This window comes from Coprinopsis cinerea (genome assembly GCF_000182895.1).
Source record: "Coprinopsis cinerea okayama7#130 chromosome 3 map unlocalized cont3.3, whole genome shotgun sequence".
Classification (NCBI taxonomy): Eukaryota; Fungi; Basidiomycota; class Agaricomycetes; order Agaricales; family Psathyrellaceae; genus Coprinopsis; species Coprinopsis cinerea.
Genome location: NW_003307542.1, coordinates 494,434 through 511,656, shown reverse-complemented (window position 1 = coordinate 511,656; position 17,223 = coordinate 494,434). Strand labels below are relative to the sequence as shown.

The 17,223-nt window shown below is 51.5% G+C and overlaps 6 protein-coding genes across 6 annotated transcripts; 2 read left to right on the top strand and 4 right to left on the bottom strand.

Moving 5' to 3' along the window:
• Nucleotides 1–1,021: 1,021 nt before the first annotated feature.
• On the top strand, nucleotides 1,022–3,479 carry CC1G_04583 (hypothetical protein; the record flags this gene model as incomplete). The annotated part of the gene is made up of 7 exons (XM_001829842.2): nucleotides 1,022–1,175; nucleotides 1,228–1,383; nucleotides 1,438–1,464; nucleotides 1,516–1,620; nucleotides 1,672–1,746; nucleotides 1,802–2,815; nucleotides 2,878–3,479. 7 exons carry the CDS (start codon nucleotides 1,022–1,024, stop codon nucleotides 3,477–3,479), a joined length of 2,133 nt encoding a protein of 710 aa, XP_001829894.2.
• A 452-nt stretch (nucleotides 3,480–3,931) lies between these two features.
• CC1G_14093 (hypothetical protein) lies at nucleotides 3,932–6,488 on the bottom strand (the record flags this gene model as incomplete). The annotated part of the gene is made up of 14 exons (XM_002911515.1): nucleotides 3,932–4,010; nucleotides 4,070–4,083; nucleotides 4,141–4,304; nucleotides 4,365–4,518; nucleotides 4,578–4,785; nucleotides 4,843–4,949; nucleotides 5,011–5,101; nucleotides 5,155–5,329; nucleotides 5,384–5,437; nucleotides 5,493–5,601; nucleotides 5,658–6,042; nucleotides 6,110–6,259; nucleotides 6,307–6,351; nucleotides 6,403–6,488. 14 exons carry the CDS (start codon nucleotides 6,486–6,488, stop codon nucleotides 3,932–3,934), a joined length of 1,821 nt encoding a protein of 606 aa, XP_002911561.1.
• Nucleotides 6,489–6,792: 304 nt separating this feature from the next.
• On the bottom strand, nucleotides 6,793–9,289 carry CC1G_14092 (hypothetical protein; the record flags this gene model as incomplete). The annotated part of the gene is made up of 14 exons (XM_002911514.1): nucleotides 6,793–6,826; nucleotides 6,889–6,902; nucleotides 6,969–7,132; nucleotides 7,185–7,329; nucleotides 7,384–7,591; nucleotides 7,649–7,755; nucleotides 7,808–7,898; nucleotides 7,958–8,132; nucleotides 8,182–8,235; nucleotides 8,291–8,399; nucleotides 8,451–8,838; nucleotides 8,896–9,048; nucleotides 9,098–9,142; nucleotides 9,204–9,289. The coding sequence occupies 14 exons, from the start codon at nucleotides 9,287–9,289 to the stop codon at nucleotides 6,793–6,795; spliced, it is 1,773 nt and encodes a 590-aa protein (XP_002911560.1).
• Nucleotides 9,290–10,469: 1,180 nt separating this feature from the next.
• Nucleotides 10,470–11,573, top strand: CC1G_04581 (hypothetical protein; the record flags this gene model as incomplete). The annotated part of the gene is made up of 2 exons (XM_001829840.1): nucleotides 10,470–11,088; nucleotides 11,146–11,573. The coding sequence occupies 2 exons, from the start codon at nucleotides 10,470–10,472 to the stop codon at nucleotides 11,571–11,573; spliced, it is 1,047 nt and encodes a 348-aa protein (XP_001829892.1).
• Nucleotides 11,574–12,540: 967 nt separating this feature from the next.
• CC1G_04580 (protein kinase subdomain-containing protein PKL/ccin3) lies at nucleotides 12,541–13,650 on the bottom strand (the record flags this gene model as incomplete). Its single annotated transcript, XM_001829839.2, has 2 exons — nucleotides 12,541–12,802; nucleotides 12,863–13,650. The coding sequence occupies 2 exons, from the start codon at nucleotides 13,648–13,650 to the stop codon at nucleotides 12,541–12,543; spliced, it is 1,050 nt and encodes a 349-aa protein (XP_001829891.2).
• A 1,057-nt stretch (nucleotides 13,651–14,707) lies between these two features.
• Nucleotides 14,708–16,930, bottom strand: CC1G_04579 (hypothetical protein; the record flags this gene model as incomplete). The annotated part of the gene is made up of 1 exon (XM_001829838.2): nucleotides 14,708–16,930. The coding sequence occupies one exon, from the start codon at nucleotides 16,928–16,930 to the stop codon at nucleotides 14,708–14,710; it is 2,223 nt and encodes a 740-aa protein (XP_001829890.2).
• Between the last annotated feature and the right edge of the window lie 293 nt (nucleotides 16,931–17,223).

The following is a 17,223-nucleotide window of genomic DNA, read 5'->3' as shown; positions in this document are numbered from 1 at the left end:
CCATGTGCGCCAATCCAGTGTACACTGCTCTCGACCTTTTCCTGATGCATCAATGGAAAAGCAAGGTATTGCCTCGACCCGATGCTGCAAGGCCGTCAAACATGTTCTTCGTGTTCAGAATCACCGTACCAGGGTCAGCATTTGGTGGACATCCCAAGAGCCTTACACTTTGTTGTCAAATCCCAACGTCGCATTCAAGTTTTATCGCAAAGTGATTGTATTGCATCGTAGCATACAGGGGTTGGTTTACTATTTAAAGCGAATTTAAGGTTAGGGTTAGGAGAACGAAAGGGCCAAAAAAAAAGAGCCTGCCCAGCCAGAGTGGCCGTAGCAGGACCGGAAAATATTTGGGGAGTGCATAGGGGGATACCCTATACAAGTGACCAATTCTCCCTGAGGACAAGGTCGCCGTGCAATGGGGAGCCTCAATCACCCGTAGCCCCAAGTACGTGAAGGGGACTACGCTCCCAAGGTAAGTATGAGGAAAAAGTTAAGGATTTTCGACCCATTTTATATGTTTTCCTTGCTATTTGGCCAACAAATATCCGCAAGCATATGCAAGCAGATTTACTTGGTCCGTGCGAGGGTTCTCACACGGGCCAGAACCTCGCACGGGCCATATCGTGGGGCTTGTGCATGCTTGGTGCCATGCGAGGGCTGGGCTCCCCGTAAGCGCGCGTGGCAGGCAAGGGAATGCCCCTATCTCAATTTACGACCACCCATGGAGCTTTGCGAAAACACAGTGGCTTATCCCTATACGGTCGGACATGAGGTGTGCCCTCGCTGATGGCTGGCCGCAGACAACAGCTTCGACACAGCATTCCCTGTCATCTTATCACTTTGTTCCCAGTCCTTTATAAGGAACCTATACCTTGCCTCCAGCGCTACAATGTCGTCAAATGCATCGACCGCATCGAGGTCAAGACCGAGAAGAGGAAGCGACGCCGAGAGTCACAGGGATCAGAGGATGGACAGAACGACGTCGCGAAGGACCGCCGCAGACGATTCAGCGATACCCCAGATGAGAGAGAACGACAGGAACACCCCTCCGGTATCGTCACAGGCATACAACTTTGGCAGGGGCGACTTGAAGGTCGGGAACTATCCTGAGCACCCGCCATCGTTGAAGAAGGAAGCCGATAGCAAGGGCAAGGAGGGCCGCGATCGACGCAGCGGTGAGCAGTCTTGCGTCGCTGCCGTTATCTCTTCTCATCGGTGGACCTTAAGAGAAGCCATTGCCGCATGCGGGAAATGCACCGGACACTGGCGCTCTGAACGCTGTCCAGGAACGAGGACAGCCTCTCTCTACGAGTCGATGCTCAGTTCAGTCTCTAGGCTCGCGCGACCCTGATAAACCCCATCGCGAGCGTTCAAAGAGTCCGGGTACGTTGCGTTGTACCGCGAATCATCTCTGACGCTAACCCTTTCGTTTCCCAGCGAAATCCAGGAGGACCAAGGACGAACGTAAGTCGTCTCTACATCCTCTGTGGCGCGGTGCTAAAATGAATCTTCCAGCACCCCACAGCACCATCGTCGACCTCAATGATACCCGTCCAGAGCATGACCACACAAGCGGCAGATCCAGAAGGGCTGGTGATCTCCAAGACGCCTCCCGCTCAGGTACACTACCCTTGGCATCTCCGCCATAGCCATGCTGACTCCCTCACCCAGAAGGAAAGAAATCCGCGCCTGCACCTCCCGTAATGGACCCTAGATCTGCCCAAGGCGACTCCTCCATGGAAACCAGTATGTCGTCCTCTCTCTTTCAACTCTTAACACATCTTGATAATGTCGACCGCAGAGACCGACGAATTCTCAGAGTCCGATTCTGACACTGAAATGGACTACGAGGAGGCGCGTCAACACCAAGATCCCGATACCATCACTATCCAAGAAGCTACAGACCGTGCTATCGCTATCGAGCTCCAAGAGGAAGAGGATGCCGAATCGAAGGCCAAGGCACGGGCCCTCCAGCACCAAAAACGCCTGGAGCATTCAGATGTGGAGTCGGATACCCCGATGCCAGATGCGCACCACCGACGCCCCGAGCCTCCGGTTACCGCTGCGGGAAGACTGTGGTCGGCGGTCGTGGGTACCAGCAGCAGCAACTATGCAACCAAGGAAGAGAAATACAGGGCCAAAAGTCAAGACCTCGAGAGAGAGCTTAAGCAAATGCATAAGGAGCTTGTCAGGTGTCAGCAGGCTCTAGAACGAGAGCAACATCATCACCGCCAGACGTATCATCAAGCCCGCGAACTCGAAAGAGCATACACCGACTCTCAACGACACATTCACTTCCTTCAGCAGGAAGTACACGGGCAGAGAAACGAGCTGGCGAACATCAAGCAGCAACTCAGCGATGCGGTCAACCTCTCAGAAGTTCGCGGCAAGGAACTCAAGGGGGCGCAAGTCTTCTTGACCAAAGCGGATTCTCTCTCTACAAGCGACGTCGTCCAAAAGGTCGCGACGCTCAACGAGGAGATCTTCCAAGCCGCCTGTCTGCTCGGCGAGACCCTCGCGTACGAGGTGTATGAAGAAGGCGTGGATCGGATCGAGGTGCGCAGGAAGGCCATTGAACAGGGTCACGAGAGCGCGAAGGAGCTTTTGGGCGCCCATCTCACTAGCATCCTGGCGGAAGAAAGTCTCAAGCCTCCTCAGCAACCGAACAACCCGCTGTTGGTGCAGATCGTTATACAGAGTGCGCTCACTGCGTGGTGTGCTAGGATTTGTGACATGTGGAAGCCAGGTCCGAGGTCGAGGGATAGAGATACGTCTCGTATCATTGCTGATATCTATGAGGACATCCGATCCAACGGTGCGAGTTCTCATAAACCCTGATCGGATCCCTTTTCTCATTCTTTTTCCTTTTCGTGACAGAGGACCAAGCCGTCGCTGGTCGATGGCGCTCCCTGACCCTAAGCCACATCAAGTATAGCACCTCTGAATGGACCCAATACCTCCTCCGCAACGTCCAATCCATCATGCACGTCGCCGGGTGGGCCGTACCCAGCCAAACCGAGATCGACCAATTCGAGAAACGGCTCCACTCGATCTTCAAGATCGTCCAAGACGTCCGGAAGGCGACGGGTGAGGACGTGACGTCGGCGGATTTGGCGGTTATGGTTGTTGAGCATGAGCGTGCGTTTGATCCGGCGACGATGGAGGATGCGTATGGTGATGAGCGGGCGGCTGTGAAGAGCGGTGGTGGGAAGGGTGCGGTGGAGGCGAATCCGGAGAAGGTTGTTGCGACGAGTGGGATGGGGTTGGTTAAGGTCATGGTTAAGAAGGGTCAGGCGGAGGTGGGGAAAGTTTTGGAAGTGCTGTCGCAGCCCAAGGTGGTGCTGGAGAAGACGGTGAGGGAGGCGATTGAGCCTCCGCCGCCGCCTAAGAGCAGGAGGAGGAAGGGTGGGGAGAGTGGAGGTGGAGGTGGAGGTGGAGGAGGTGTTGGGTTGGTAGGCTTGTTCACGGGAAGTGGTTGACGGGATACGAGAAGTCATCTTGACGGGATAATCTCTGTACATTAGTAGCGAATTTACGATACTTTTCTTGCTCTTCATAGCACACTTCTGGTGCTGGTGTCCGTCATCGTACGACGGACTCGGAATTCGAAGAGAAAGACCTGCATTGTCCTTCCAACATAATTGAGCTTTCAGCTCAGTACACACAAAGAGGATGATAATTTCATATTGTGCGAGAGTGGCGGTGGAAGACACGGTGGTGCTGGGTTGACGGGCTTTATCACGGGAAGTGGATAGACTCGCCGACGATTGAGGAGAGACGTATTCATGAATTTCAGCATACATTAGTATAAGTACCGTGTACATTATCGAACGCCATATATTCCTTTTGATGGTAAACATAGGATGTGACCAAAACTTTAGAGATAGCAGAACTTCAAGCGAGTTGGCATGTGGCGGATGAAACCCTCCAACTAGTTCAAGCCCGGTCCAGGTAACTCTGGTGATGGACTAGTCTCGTCGTCGGGCTCGTAAATGATTTGCGCTGGAGTCCTGTCGACCCAGTTTCTCTCAGTTACGCAGAGATGCAGTGCATGGTCCTGGCGACGTACCTTTTTTCGACCCCCTGCCAGGCGGTTAGCGTCATTCTGATCAATCTCTTTGAATCGTGATGGGTACTTACATTTTCCGTCCAGGCGAATTGAGCTTTCAGTTCGGTGCGTCCGAAGAGGATGACTATGTGGTACTTCCGCGTCGTGTAGGGCTCCAGGGTAACCGAATTATAACGTTTCTGGGGTATGACCGCGGAAAGGTCCGCTTCAATCCTGCATACAGTAGAGTATGCCTCTGTCAGAGAACATAAGGTCAGCCGCACATCGAAATACACACTCAGTGATAGGCTGTTACCAGGATCCGGTGCCTCCCGCCAAAGCGGTAGTTCTGAGGTGCCAGTGTATCGGACTATAGTTTCGGATGTCTTTCTATTCAAAGGTCCTTGTGACTTGACATGAGTCAGATGGTATGTTCTTCGAAACTCTTGCGTCTCGTAAACCTGGACGTTCTGTCGGACTCGCGTCAGTACCTTGATTGTACAGAGCTCTTGTATCAAATGACCGTTACCCTCTTCAATATTGTGTCGAATAGCTCTGGTATGCCTTTTATTCCTGAGATCGGGTGTTGAATGACCAAGTGCTCCAGTTGTCGGTGTTCTGCCAGACCATTGCAGTATTCCACAAACAATCTGGCACCATACGCTGCCCTAGAAATCCGCGCTTTGACAACACTGTTTAGGTGGAACGAGACGCCGCCATTCGAAACCGCTTTGTTCCTTTGACGAAAGGTTTAGCTTGATGTTTCATCGACACTGAGGCCTAGTGGAACTTACGTGTGTCTGTCAGGCCTCCAAAGTTCAATCCCTTCGTTGCTCAATCTTTGTTCGAGCTTTCTGTACAACCAATCGCTGGCTGCAAACCCGCCGACCAGGACGGCTGCCTTGAAATTCGGTGTACGTCAATTCCCGCGACCCACTAGCCTCTCTGGCTAGAGTACTTACGGTGATGGGGTAGTTCGAAGTGGCAAGCAAGTCCTCAATTGTACTTGTAAGAGCCATAATGGACGGCTGGAAGAATTTGGCCATCGTCGATCTAAAGGAACTTTGGTCAGAGTGCCAATCAACTAGTTAGGAAAAAGCGGGTACCCTTGCAGTTTGAGCTGTCCTGAGCGAATGTTCAGCAGTGGCTCGTGTACCCTCGGCATCCCCACTTTGATGAACTGCGTCTGATTCTCATCCCGGAACGTGTGTTTTGCCCTCTTGTCGAACCCACGCACGATGTCGTCAAGGTCCTCAGCAAACTGTGATTCCTTTAGGAAATCTGCATGCCAAATTTGTCAGATTGTGATCATCTGTTTCCATCGAGCGTACTTACCCTGAAGATATTGCTTCGCGCGCGCCGTAACAAAAACAGATCCCTGAAAGAGACCTGAGAAGGTGCTGTCAGGTGTCTTTTTAGACCCGTCGAAAGGAGAATAGATTACATCGTGAGGCAGCGATTTCCTCAAAGGATTCCTTCTCGGCCCGATATCGATAAGCGCTGAGGTCGATGGTACCACCGCCGGCATCGATAATCAGAACGCCTTTATCGCTCTGCAGAGAACCGAGTAAGCTGACGTGCAGAGATCATGCACCGACGCTGTCCAAACCTTTTTCAATCTTTCCTCCAAGCCGCTAAGAAGGCAAAAATGAAGACTCGCTTCACCCTCTGTGACGAAAGAGACTCGGTCGTGCCCTTCTGTGGTGTCCGGGATCAGTTGGGCCAGCACAGATGCACGGCGCAGCTGCGATTGCTGATAGCCTTCCCATCCGTTGGGATGGGTGAGGACGAAATGAATACTACCCTCGAGCGACTCCCAGAGGGTACGACCATTCACTTCTGTCTCTTGGATATAACGTTTCGTGCACTCGTAAAGATATCGTAAAAAATCTGAAAAGACTTGGACAGCAGTCCGGTTGGGAGGAAGAGATGGGATTTGGGGTACGTTTTGAAGTGTAGCCGCCATGCGACGAGGGCGGATGTGGAGTTTGAACCTGTTGAAACAGGCGGGAAATGGTCAGCTTAGGGGAAGTAATCAAGCCCTGGGATGATACGTGCCACTCAGCCTTAGTCCAGCCTTCATCCTCTGCGATAGCCTCTATACCTTCACGGATGGCTTCAGCACCGGCAGCAACGACCTTATCGTCCTCATCATAGTAGATGATCGTTGGAATCTTGGAGTCGCCGCCGACTTGTTCTTGACAGGGAAATCTACAAATAGAAATGAGCGGCGATTGAACCTCGCTGTGCCGACCAACCTGGTGACTGTGTGTATAACAGGGACTTCTCCTGGATCTAGGACACTGTAAACACATTTAGGGTCTGTCGACGTTTATGCAATTGCTGGCGTGTACCTGTAAGAGACGCCGCTGAAAGTTGTTCCAACGTCAAAGGCCAAGACCAGCTTGCGCGTGGATCCTGCGTAGGGCTCTTTCAGCATGGCTACTGGTAATATCACGACTCTGGAGGAAAGAGGTTCGAGAAATCTTTTGGGTGGCTAAGACGAGAAGGTTTCCTCCACAGTTACTGGAAATCGTAGTTGTGGATGTGCCCTTACAGCGTCCTCGTTGAGAACGCGTGTCGATCCTTAAATGAGTTGTCGCGTGACAGTGTCACAGTACACGTGGGTGTTACATTTGGCGACTCGGAGGTGACAGAGATTACAGCTGAAGGGTACATACAATGCGCAGCAGAAGTACATACATAGGCCTACAATCGACACCGTTCCGGACGGATGAAGTATCTCATTGCTCGTGGAAGATAATGGTGGCCGGACTCCTGTAGAGGGAAAGAAGGAAAGTCAACGATCGTCGTTATCTGGTAGTCTCGTTTTCACTGACCTTTGTTCGATACCCTTTGGAAACATGAGTACATATTGAGCGATGATCCAGTAACACCAGACTAGAAATTGAGGACGTACATTCTCCTTCCAGCAAACTTGGGCCTTCAGCTCGGTCAACCCAAACAGAACGACGATGTCGATGTCCAGTTCCCAATAAGGCTCAGAGGTCGAGGGATTGACTTGTTTCTTGTATTCAGGCGCAACAACCTCCGCGACGACTGAGCAAACATTCACGAAATCACCTGCGAATAAAGCTTGAGCTCAAGTGAAGGCGGAAAGACGGCCAGTTCTTACTCGAATCCTTCTCAATCCACAGCGGTTTGTCCAGTGTTCCATCGTACCGGATGATCTCTTCTTTCAGCTCGACCTTCTCCTCTTGGGTCTTGAAGATGAAGGAGTATCCTCGTCTGAATTCTTGCGTTTCGGTGACGCGTTGATTCTACAAATCTAAGATTAGGAATGATGGCTGACTCCATAATTCTGGAGAACTGACCTTGGGTAGGATGGTATCGAAGGCGTCCCATAGAATCGTTTCTCCTGTCGTCTCGTGAACTTCGATTTTGTCCTTCCGCTGTTCGTGTTCGGGATTCTTGGGGTTGTATGTGACGTAGCAAGTCACGCCGTACATAGCCTTCGAGACCCGGGCCTTGACGAGATTGTCGAGATAGAACGAGACACCTCCATCGGATACGGCTTTGTTGCTTCAGACGATGGGTCAGTTGAAGGATATCATTGTATGAAAAGTGGAGGAGACTGACACATGTCGATCGGGTCTCCATAGTTTAAGACCCTTCTCCTTCAATCGCTCCTCAAGTTTCATGTACAGCCAATCGCTGGCTGCAAACCCACCAACCAGGATAACGGTCTGGTAGATCTCGTTAGTTGGATGAGTTGGGACACTATAGAGAGAGACCTACCGAGATGGGATGCTGGGACTCAGTACATGCCTTACCAATGGCAGCCTGAATGCAAGAAATTGAAGGCTCGAAGAATTCGGCGACTGTAGATCTGCAATGGAAGGTCGGATTAGATCGGCCTCTTCAACTCATCTCTCGAAGAGAGCTTACCCTTTCAGCTTTAGCTGACCTGAGCGGATGTCCAACGACGGGTCATTCTCCCGGACCGAGCCAAATTGGATGAACTGGACTTGAGTGTCGTCACGGAACGCCAGCTTCGTTCTTTTGTCGAAGCGCTGGACAATATGTTCGACGTCATCAGCAAACTTGGAACCCTCAAGGAGACCTACGCATCTCATAAGTAACGAGAGGAACGTATCAACATCGATACCCACTTTTCAGGTGCTCTTGCGCTCGAGTGGTCACAAAGACAGATCCTTGGAAGTAGCCTACGAGGAAGTTAAAACGAGATTAGGATTGAGAGGCAGGTCAAAGATAACGTACATTGAGGAGCAATGGTCTCTTCAAATTCTTGCTTCTCCGCTACATGGCGGTAAGCACTTAGATCGATCGTCCCACCTCCAGCGTCCACTATTAGAATGGCGTTTCCATCCTGAGCGGCAAGGTTTAGTAGAAAAAACTCGTGTGGACCTCGTCAACGTACCGTCGTCACGGTTTCTGCCAAACCGTTTAGCACACAGAAGTGGAGACTGGCCTCTCCCTCCGTCACAAATGAAACCCGTGAATTGCCCTCCTCAGACTCGGGAATTAGGCCGGCTAATACCGCTGAGCTCCGGAGTTGTGACTGCTGATAGCCCTCCCAGCCGTTGGGGTGCGTAATGACATAGTGGATGCTGCCTTCTAGGGATTCCCACAGGGACTCTCCGTTCGCCTCCGTTTCCTGGATATACTGCTTCGTGCAGTCACGCAGGTATCTCAGAAAATCGGCGAAGATTTGGACAGCGGTCTTGTTCGGAGGGAGACATGGAAGTTGTGACTCCTGGTCTGCGAGGCCAGCAGCCATCTGAGCGGGCCGCAGGTGCAGCTTGAACCTACGGTTCCGGGATAGTATTAATTATAGCTCGATCTAGTTCCAGTCAAGGACGCACCATTCTGCCTTGACCCACCCACCCTCCTCTGCTACGCCTTGAATACCTTCCCGAACCGCTTCGGCACCGACTGCCACGACCTTATCTTCTCTATCATAGTAAACGATTGTGGGGATCTTCGAATCCCCTCCTACTTGATCCTGAGACGGAAATCTGGGCACTTATGAGTGCACGATGTTGCTTTTTAGGTAGTGAGGCTGACCTGGTGACTGTTCGTATTTCTGGCACAGCTCCGGGATCCAACACGCTACATGACAAGGGTTTTTGAGCGTTACCGAATTTGCTGGCAGAAGTCGGGTTCAATTTACCTGTAAGATACACCGCTGAACGTCGTGCCAACGTCAAAGGCAATGACAAGCGCTCGTGTAGACCCATGGTACGGCTGTCTGGACATTTTGCCTCCGAGTTCTGAGAGATTCGGGGATTTCTTCTTGAAAGGTCTGGTCGAAACGCGCCCCTTTTATTGACGTGGCGCGTCGCGCGGTGGTGGCATGATCGTGTGTGTCTCGAACGTGGCAGTGACAAAGCAGTCTTTGGCCTGGGTTCGATCCCAGCACAGGACACTTTCAACTTTGGATATCTTCCTTTGCCTCGTCGTTGCCCATCCCCTTCTTTCCCATTCCTTTGGTGTTCCCTGGTGTGGGCAGTGGCACAAACGTCGGTTGACATAATGGCGTCAGTGGCTGGATGCCCATACCCATACACAGCGGAAATGAAGCCGCCCACCGTTGCCGCTGTGAACATTCCCTGGGCTAATTCGGGCTCCCGAACCAGCACCAAGAGCGCATGGAAAAAGTCCTAAAACGCCTTGTGCATTGTGGTTGCCGTTGTGAACGACCATTATGTTCTCCCGAACAACAGGCATACCGCGTCGGCGAACCTGGCACACGACCATCTTCTACTCTGTTCCCGGAAATCCTGGGCGAATTCACTGTGCAGACTCTGACAAAAGAGTGGGGTTCATGGGATCTTCAGTTTTTCCAACCATTCTCGCAAAAGGCGACTTCTTCAGGTTTGGTAGCCGGTTATTTGAAAATCACTAGAAAGCCTATTATTCACCAGTAGTATCTCCAGAGACCTTCAGCACGGCAGGAGCATTTGACAGCAACTTCTTCGAGCCTACCTCATGTGGGCATCCGCTTGTCTCAGAACGCCTATTGTTAGCCTGGTTGATTTCGGGCGTCATCAATTCTGTTTCCGGCGACATCAGAACTTTCATCTCCTCCGCCTCTCACTCAATTGTGTCTTGATTGTGTCACGAAAACAGTATAGCTCAGCGGGATTGATTCCACTCTGCCGGTTCTTTTGTAGGCGCTCGTGCATAGGGCCCGGGGCACCGATGTATCTGCACTTGGCTAGACGCCACCGCTCTGGATTGGGCTGCCGGAGTTCGACGAAGTCCTTGATCGCTGTATCGCGTGCTATAGAATGGGCGAACAAAAAGGACCCAGCGTTGGGCATATATAGATAGCCATCTCTCCACCTAAAAGGCGAAAACTCGTCACCCCTCACCGTCCACCACTCTCGTTACCTGGTTCTTGACCAGGCTCAAGCTCGGAACGGACTGGTCCACGATGTCTGCAGCGCTCGTGTATGCCGACTACTACAATTCCGAGTATGATGACTCGAGGTCCAACTCTCCCTATCCACCCAGCACGCCTGCTTCCAGCGACAACGAGGGAAGCACAGGTCGACGTCGCCGCCCAGCATCGCTTACTCTCCACGGGGGAATACCGGCTACTTTTCGGTTGTCCCTCGATGCCATCCCTGACCACAAACTACGCGAAGTGATCCTGAAGGTTGCTGAGCGCAACCCTCAGTTTCAACGCGCAGTCCACAGGGAACTTGCGAGGGTCGATATCGATTGTTCACCGCGTTCCCCTTCCTTACCGCTTCATCCCCCTCTGCAAACACCTCCAACGACACCGACGACACCTCGTAAGCCAACGCTGAGACATGAGGGTGGGCCAAGCACGTCCTTCAATGGACGATCGGACGCGGTGATGGAGGAGCCTGAGGCGACACCTAAAGCCAGGACCAGAAGCAAGAAATCGAGACACTCGCGCGGTCGAAAACGCTCGGCTTCGTCCAGTTTACCTGCCTCCTCATCTGCCTCTTCGGATAGCAAGCGTTCCAGAGATACGGATACCTCAGGACATGATCCTTCCTTCGAAGAGACGATTTACCACCCCGGTTAGTCCCTCCGCGCCCGTGGATGTCACTAGAGACCGGCTAACAGACTCTCCTCAGGCCATCTAAAGGAAGATGCATACGAGTTCTTCACACGTTCCCCGGAGGGGGCTACGTTCAAGTCAGTTCAGACCATCACCATGTGGAACTGTTGCGACGAGGACGAATGGAGTCCGGGGTGTGTGCGAATCAGGTCTCCGAGTAGGCCAGCGCTGGACTTTGGATCCCGAGGGGATGCGAGGGGAGTTAGCCATGGGGTCCCCTCTTTGCCGAAACTCTTGGTGGACACACGGATCTCGCCCATGCTTGACGACGATGAAGACTTTGCTTCGCTGGCGACAGCGAAGTTCTCCCCTCTTGAGGATACCGCCCACCTGGAATTGTCGCACACAGAAGCAGATGTTTACCCAGATTCGGAGTTGGAGGTTCTTGAGATGGGACCGCTATCGCCTAGACTAAAGTTCGAGGCTGCATTGAAGAGCGCATAAGTGCTCTCGGAGATGAATTCCCCTTATTGCATTCATTAACTTTATCATTATGTATGACATTCGTTCTTCTCCACTCGTTTTCTCACTACTTTTCTTTGACGTTGTTGTTGTAACGCTACTTGAGGCTTTGTGTGTATTCTGTCCTTACAACACGTGCCTTACAGTGTGTTTGAAGCTAGCGCTTAGTCCAACCACTTTCACGCCCTGTCTGGACTTGAAATACAGGTATCTGGATAGGAGGTGATAAAACTCTGAGAGCCAGCAGTTTAGAGACCAAGCACTTCAGAGTTGTCGTCCAAAGAGGAGAATTCAATCCACCGTTTTGGAAGATGACACCCGGCTGGGAGGATCCAAAGTATGGCCTGAGGCTCAGTTTCGATCGTTCGTCCTATCCTCCCTTGAAGGAATGGGACCTTCACCACAGGGGTATGGTTAAGGCAATGCAGCCATTTACCAGGGTCTCCTTTGTAGCAGGGAGCAAGTAAGGTACTTTCATAGAAATTTAAAATAGGTCTCTCAGAGTGTAGTTTACTAGCACACACAAGCTAGTTCGGAGTCTCCTCGCGGAAGGTTCGTTGATGCCCATGTCGGTGTGGGTATAGTCTCCCGTAGTCAGACTGGCGTATGTGTGTTTTCTCAGGCCTGAAGTTCTCTTGGATGAGGCGGATGGGATGCCCGTAGGAACACGGAATAGTCGCGGCATGAGTGATATTTACGATTAAGCGCTCGTCATCTTCGAAGTCGCTGTTTCGTAGATGCTCGAGGTTCTCCTCAAGCTCAGTATTAAGTCACAAGGAAACAGCTCTAGATCTGCGCAGGATCCAATCATCTATGACAAGGTCATACTCTCGACAATACACCACAAACGCTCGAGGATGGGGTCGGCTGGGCCCATACGTATTCATTTCCATATGTAAGGTAACGGTAGTACTGTATGCTAGGTTTCCAGACGGGTATTCCGGTCTACTCATGCGCCATAAGGGATGTCTCGTCCCCCACAATGCACCCAGGATGATAAGGATGTATACTGATAGTACAACTCTTCCTCTTCCCTCATGGTTACTAGTAGAGAGCGCTCATAATCGACCAGAAACCAACGGTGCGCGCGATTGTGGATAGGGCAGATTCGAGCGGTTGGAGGGGCCCGCAGAACATTAGGAAGCCTTCCATCGCGATGACGGATCAAGGCGTACCTCAAGTCCTCCTGGTAGATGGAGTTTATGTCGTTTCTGCCAGTGGATCCGGTAAGCCAGCAAAATGCATTGAATGGGAAAAGAATTCCGACGCACCTGTTCTCGTCCATCGCGTATTCTTCCATCGTCATTCTCTCCCCGACTCGTTCGAGGATGAGAGCAGTGATGGTCGGAGAATCTTTCGATTCTCGGAATGAGAGCCAAGGAGATGACTTGTGGCTTGCGAAAGGATCGTCCATAAATCTGTCGGACTCGTCTTCAGACATCACCGATGTGCCGTCCGGGTTTCTTTCATATTGTTCCTCGACTACTTCATCGTAGTCTGGGGGGAGCAAGATAGACAGGTTGGAGGTAACCTTGGTGTGGAATAGCCCGTAGCAGCTCGGTGAAACGGCGCCCATAAGTTCCTCTTTGTCCAGTCGTTCGTAAAACCAAGCTTCACGGGCCACGGAACGTGCGTACGTGGGTCTGGCCACTTTCATGCAAAGTGGGGGTAGGGACTTCTTCAGGGCTTCGATGTCGACATGGTGCACGCGGCTCTGGAAAAGGGACTGTGGAAGCTGGCGAATGGCGACAACTTCGAGTGGGTAAACGTCTCCACTCCGCCCATACCCAAGTGCGAGAGGATTGGAATGGCTGCTAATCGGCTTGTGGGGGGCAGAGATGCATGCTTCCAGCTCTAGATTTAAGAAATCTGCCGTTGAAAGCGGTCGCGCGGAGACATCTCCCTCGGGGTCTTTGGGTCTCTGGTCAGGATCGTGCCACACAGGGATTGGGAACGAGACGGAGCGGTCCAGTTCAATGCTGAGCCGCTCCCCTTCCTGCGAAGAGACAAGGCCATGGATTCGAATACTAGCGAATAGATCCAGCGGATTTGGCGTCATTTCGATAAATTCGAATCAGCGTTGGGAAGTTGGTGTGTGCGGTCCGATGGTAAGAGAGAAACAATGGAAACATGCAGACTTGGTTCAACTCCGCGAGCACAAACGCTGACAAACATTCTAGATTGCCTTTTAAGATCCCGAGTCGGTGTGGCTTTAAGAAGTAGTCCAGGTAGTACTCGAACAGGGCAGTCGGAAAGAAGAAAAAAGAAGAAATGGTCATTCATACTTGCGGCCATCCAATTTATTTGCACTACCATGTCGCATCATAATTTTAACAGTAATCGTTAAAGCCTGAAAAGCGACTTGGATGTTTGTTCTATCAGACACCGAAGCAAGAAACAGGTAGATTCGCAGGCTGGCGTTGGAAGGTATCATACGTTATTGCTCTCGCGCTGTCCATTGCTTTGGTTGTCTAATGCACTTTGATTCATGTACTATTCTTATCTGCAATCCTCGCTCAGTTCCAAGATGAGGGCTCGGATACCTCGTCAAATACTCCACGTCCACAACTTGTCCCTGATGGGCCCGTTAGTCTCGACACGAGGCGCGTCCGAAATGAGACGCGTGTCCTCCCAGTAAATTTAACAGGGTTATGGATGACCTGCTACACTAGATGATGGTCAGGAAGAAAAGTCCTCGATTGGTACTCCATAGCGAGCAGCTCTCATCGAGCCTCGTCTTGCTACAGTGCCCGCCCAATGCTGGCATGGGCGCTTATTTGGCAACTCACGGCCCGGCGTTTGCCATGAATTCAAAGTAATGGCCCTGGCGGGCAGACCTGGACACCGTCCCGACTCCCCTCGCTGGCTCTCGCGGACCCTGATTCATGATCAGAGGTGCCATCCGACGAGCGGCGCAATAGTTTTCCATCCTAACAATTACATACAAATAGACGTCGAGCGAACAACGCTGAACCAACCTTTGCCAACTGTTCGCAAACCGAACCATTCATATCTCCAGGTAAGTGTCTATCATCAAGTTATACACGTATTACACTGTCATTAACTAACTTGAAGGGTACAAAACCAACACTTTTTCTCAAGGTCGACGAAACACTCTATTTGCTATGATCTGGCAACATAATCAGATCATCGGGAGAATGGGATAGAACTTCGTAGCAGTTACCTGGATTTTGCCTGGACTGGTACGCTGCCTCTGTCGCTACGTCCAGGATGGTGAGTCGATTTAGCTCTGATCTCAATTCCCCTGACATTGACTCGAAAATCTTTGATGCCGGAAAGGAACGTAGAATCAGAAGACCTTCCAGCCACTTGACCCTGGACAGCATCACGTATACCCCTTGCCCTCTCGCCGTTGAAATATCAACAATTGCTCGGGACAAAGACCTGCCCTGACTCTTGTAGTCGGTGTAGCTGTATGCAGGTACGAGCGGGACTTGCTTTCTGGTGAAGGACCGAGCAGCTAAAGTCGCGGATTTTATGTGATGTTTTATAGTCGTTGAAGTGGGAAACAAGGGCAGTGTTTCGGGAGGTAGGGTGTGAAGCTGGATACCGCTTCCCGGTATCTGGACATAGACTACCTCGGCGAATCGGAGTCCTTCTTTGTTCTCCGAGTAAACGATTTGGACGACGGTTCCTTCGGCGCCATTCACCGCCTTATGCGTAATTGATACATTTTCGGTGATCATGACCTTCATCCCCACAAATAGAGGCAGCTTCCCAAGGCTTTCGCTGTTTTTGCGTGAACTCAAATTCCAAAGCTGCGTTCGGAGCGGTTCGTGCGCGATGGGTTGTCTGTGCGATGAGTCCAGTGAGTGGTATAGGCACACTTCTTCCTTTTGACGATCAGCATTAAACTTGACAAGCTTCGCATTCAAGGCATCCTGCAGTAGCTTACTCCCAACTATCACGGGCGCATCCAAAAATGCCCTCAGCGACTCTGGATTCTCCCGAGCGACTCTGACAAGTTCACGATTTCGAAGATATTCGTAGATGGGTGTTTCGTTGATGATCTCGGAATGGCCGAGACTGTCATAGCATCGCCGCATCCGTATGAGCTCCAGGGCACGAGCAAATGTGGGGTCAGTCTTTTGTCGTTGGTTGGATGTAAGAATGACAACAGTTCCCACCAAGCGCCACAGATACGCCCCGGCCAGGCTGTCGATCCCATCGTTGTCCCGGGACTGCAGGAATGAGGGATCACGCACCAGCGAGTGCGAAAAGAGGCTTGTTTGCCTGGGAGGGGTGAGTTGACAGAAATCTCCCGTGAATATGACACTGACGCCTCCAAAGGGCCGTGTTCTTGCTTGGGGATCGTTCCCCTTGGCTATACGTATTTTGCTCGACATCTCTGCTAGGAACTGCGCCCCAACCATAGAAACTTCGTCAACGATCAGGTAACGAATGTTCGCCCATATTCTTGTCAACCGCTCATTGGCCGTTCCTTCACCCTTCCTCCCAGGATTTGCTAAAATCAATGAATGCAATGTTGTCCCCCCAATTAATGTTGCTGCAATTCCGGTTGGCGCGCCAATGAGCAGCTCATGGCGCCGTCCTAGCCGCTCAAGGAGCATGACCACCGCACGTATTACATGGGATTTCCCTGTGCCACCCATGCCGCCGACGTACATTAAAAGTTGGGGTCCACCATCAAGGATATGGTCCGCAATAATTGAGAAGGCTCGCCGTTGCTCTCTATTATTCCCCATGTTCATTTCCTCTATCACATGGTGAGGAATTGATCTGCGTCCATTGGCAATGGTTGTTTCTGACACTGAATCATCAACCGTAAAGTTTGTGATACCATTAGCAAGGCGCTCGGTCGAGACACTGGGAAGTTCTTGCTGAGTCGCTTGCGTTATGGCAATGAGGTCTCCGTTGAAATCAGTGTCCACAGACTCCTGATAGTGATCTGTGTGTGGTGCAGTGAGTTTCACGTAGGCAGTTCGCGCATTAGCAAGGAGCAGCTCTGTCTTCGGTACAACACTGTCAGACTTGGTGAGTTTCATGCCTTGCGAATCTGAGTAATAACAGCGTGCAAACGCATTAATGACGTCGACATTCAGAAGCGGCTCCAGGGGCTCATTGTACTGATTGTCGAATTCCGATGCGTCATTCACTACACAGTCAAAGACATTGCGAGAAACAGGTGTGCTTTCTGTGTCGTCGACACCCTCGGGCAGCCCATCCCAATCTCTGAGGTCATCAGTTTTCGTTTGACGAGGGAAACTGGCACGGGACTCTCTCCCTTCTGCCAAGAGGGACATGTTCTCGAGACGCTGTTTGTCCTGGGGCGACAGCGTAGCTTGAACCTGCTCCATGGCATCTGTCCACGATGTCCCTGCACTCTTGAGATCATACGGAGATCGCCAAGGTTTGAATAATGTAAGGGCATCACGGGACCAATCTTCCTTTTCAGTATTGTTCGACTGAGCTCTCGCGAGGTTGGGTCCAAGCAGGACTGGAATGACAGCAGTCCTACGCTCTGAGACACCGTGTGTATCATATTGGAGATGTGAGTCACTCAAAAAGCGGTACTGTCCTCGTTTGGGGGTTGCTGTCGCGAAGAGCGAACACTAAACCAAACTAAAGATCAGATAAGATGAACGGAAAG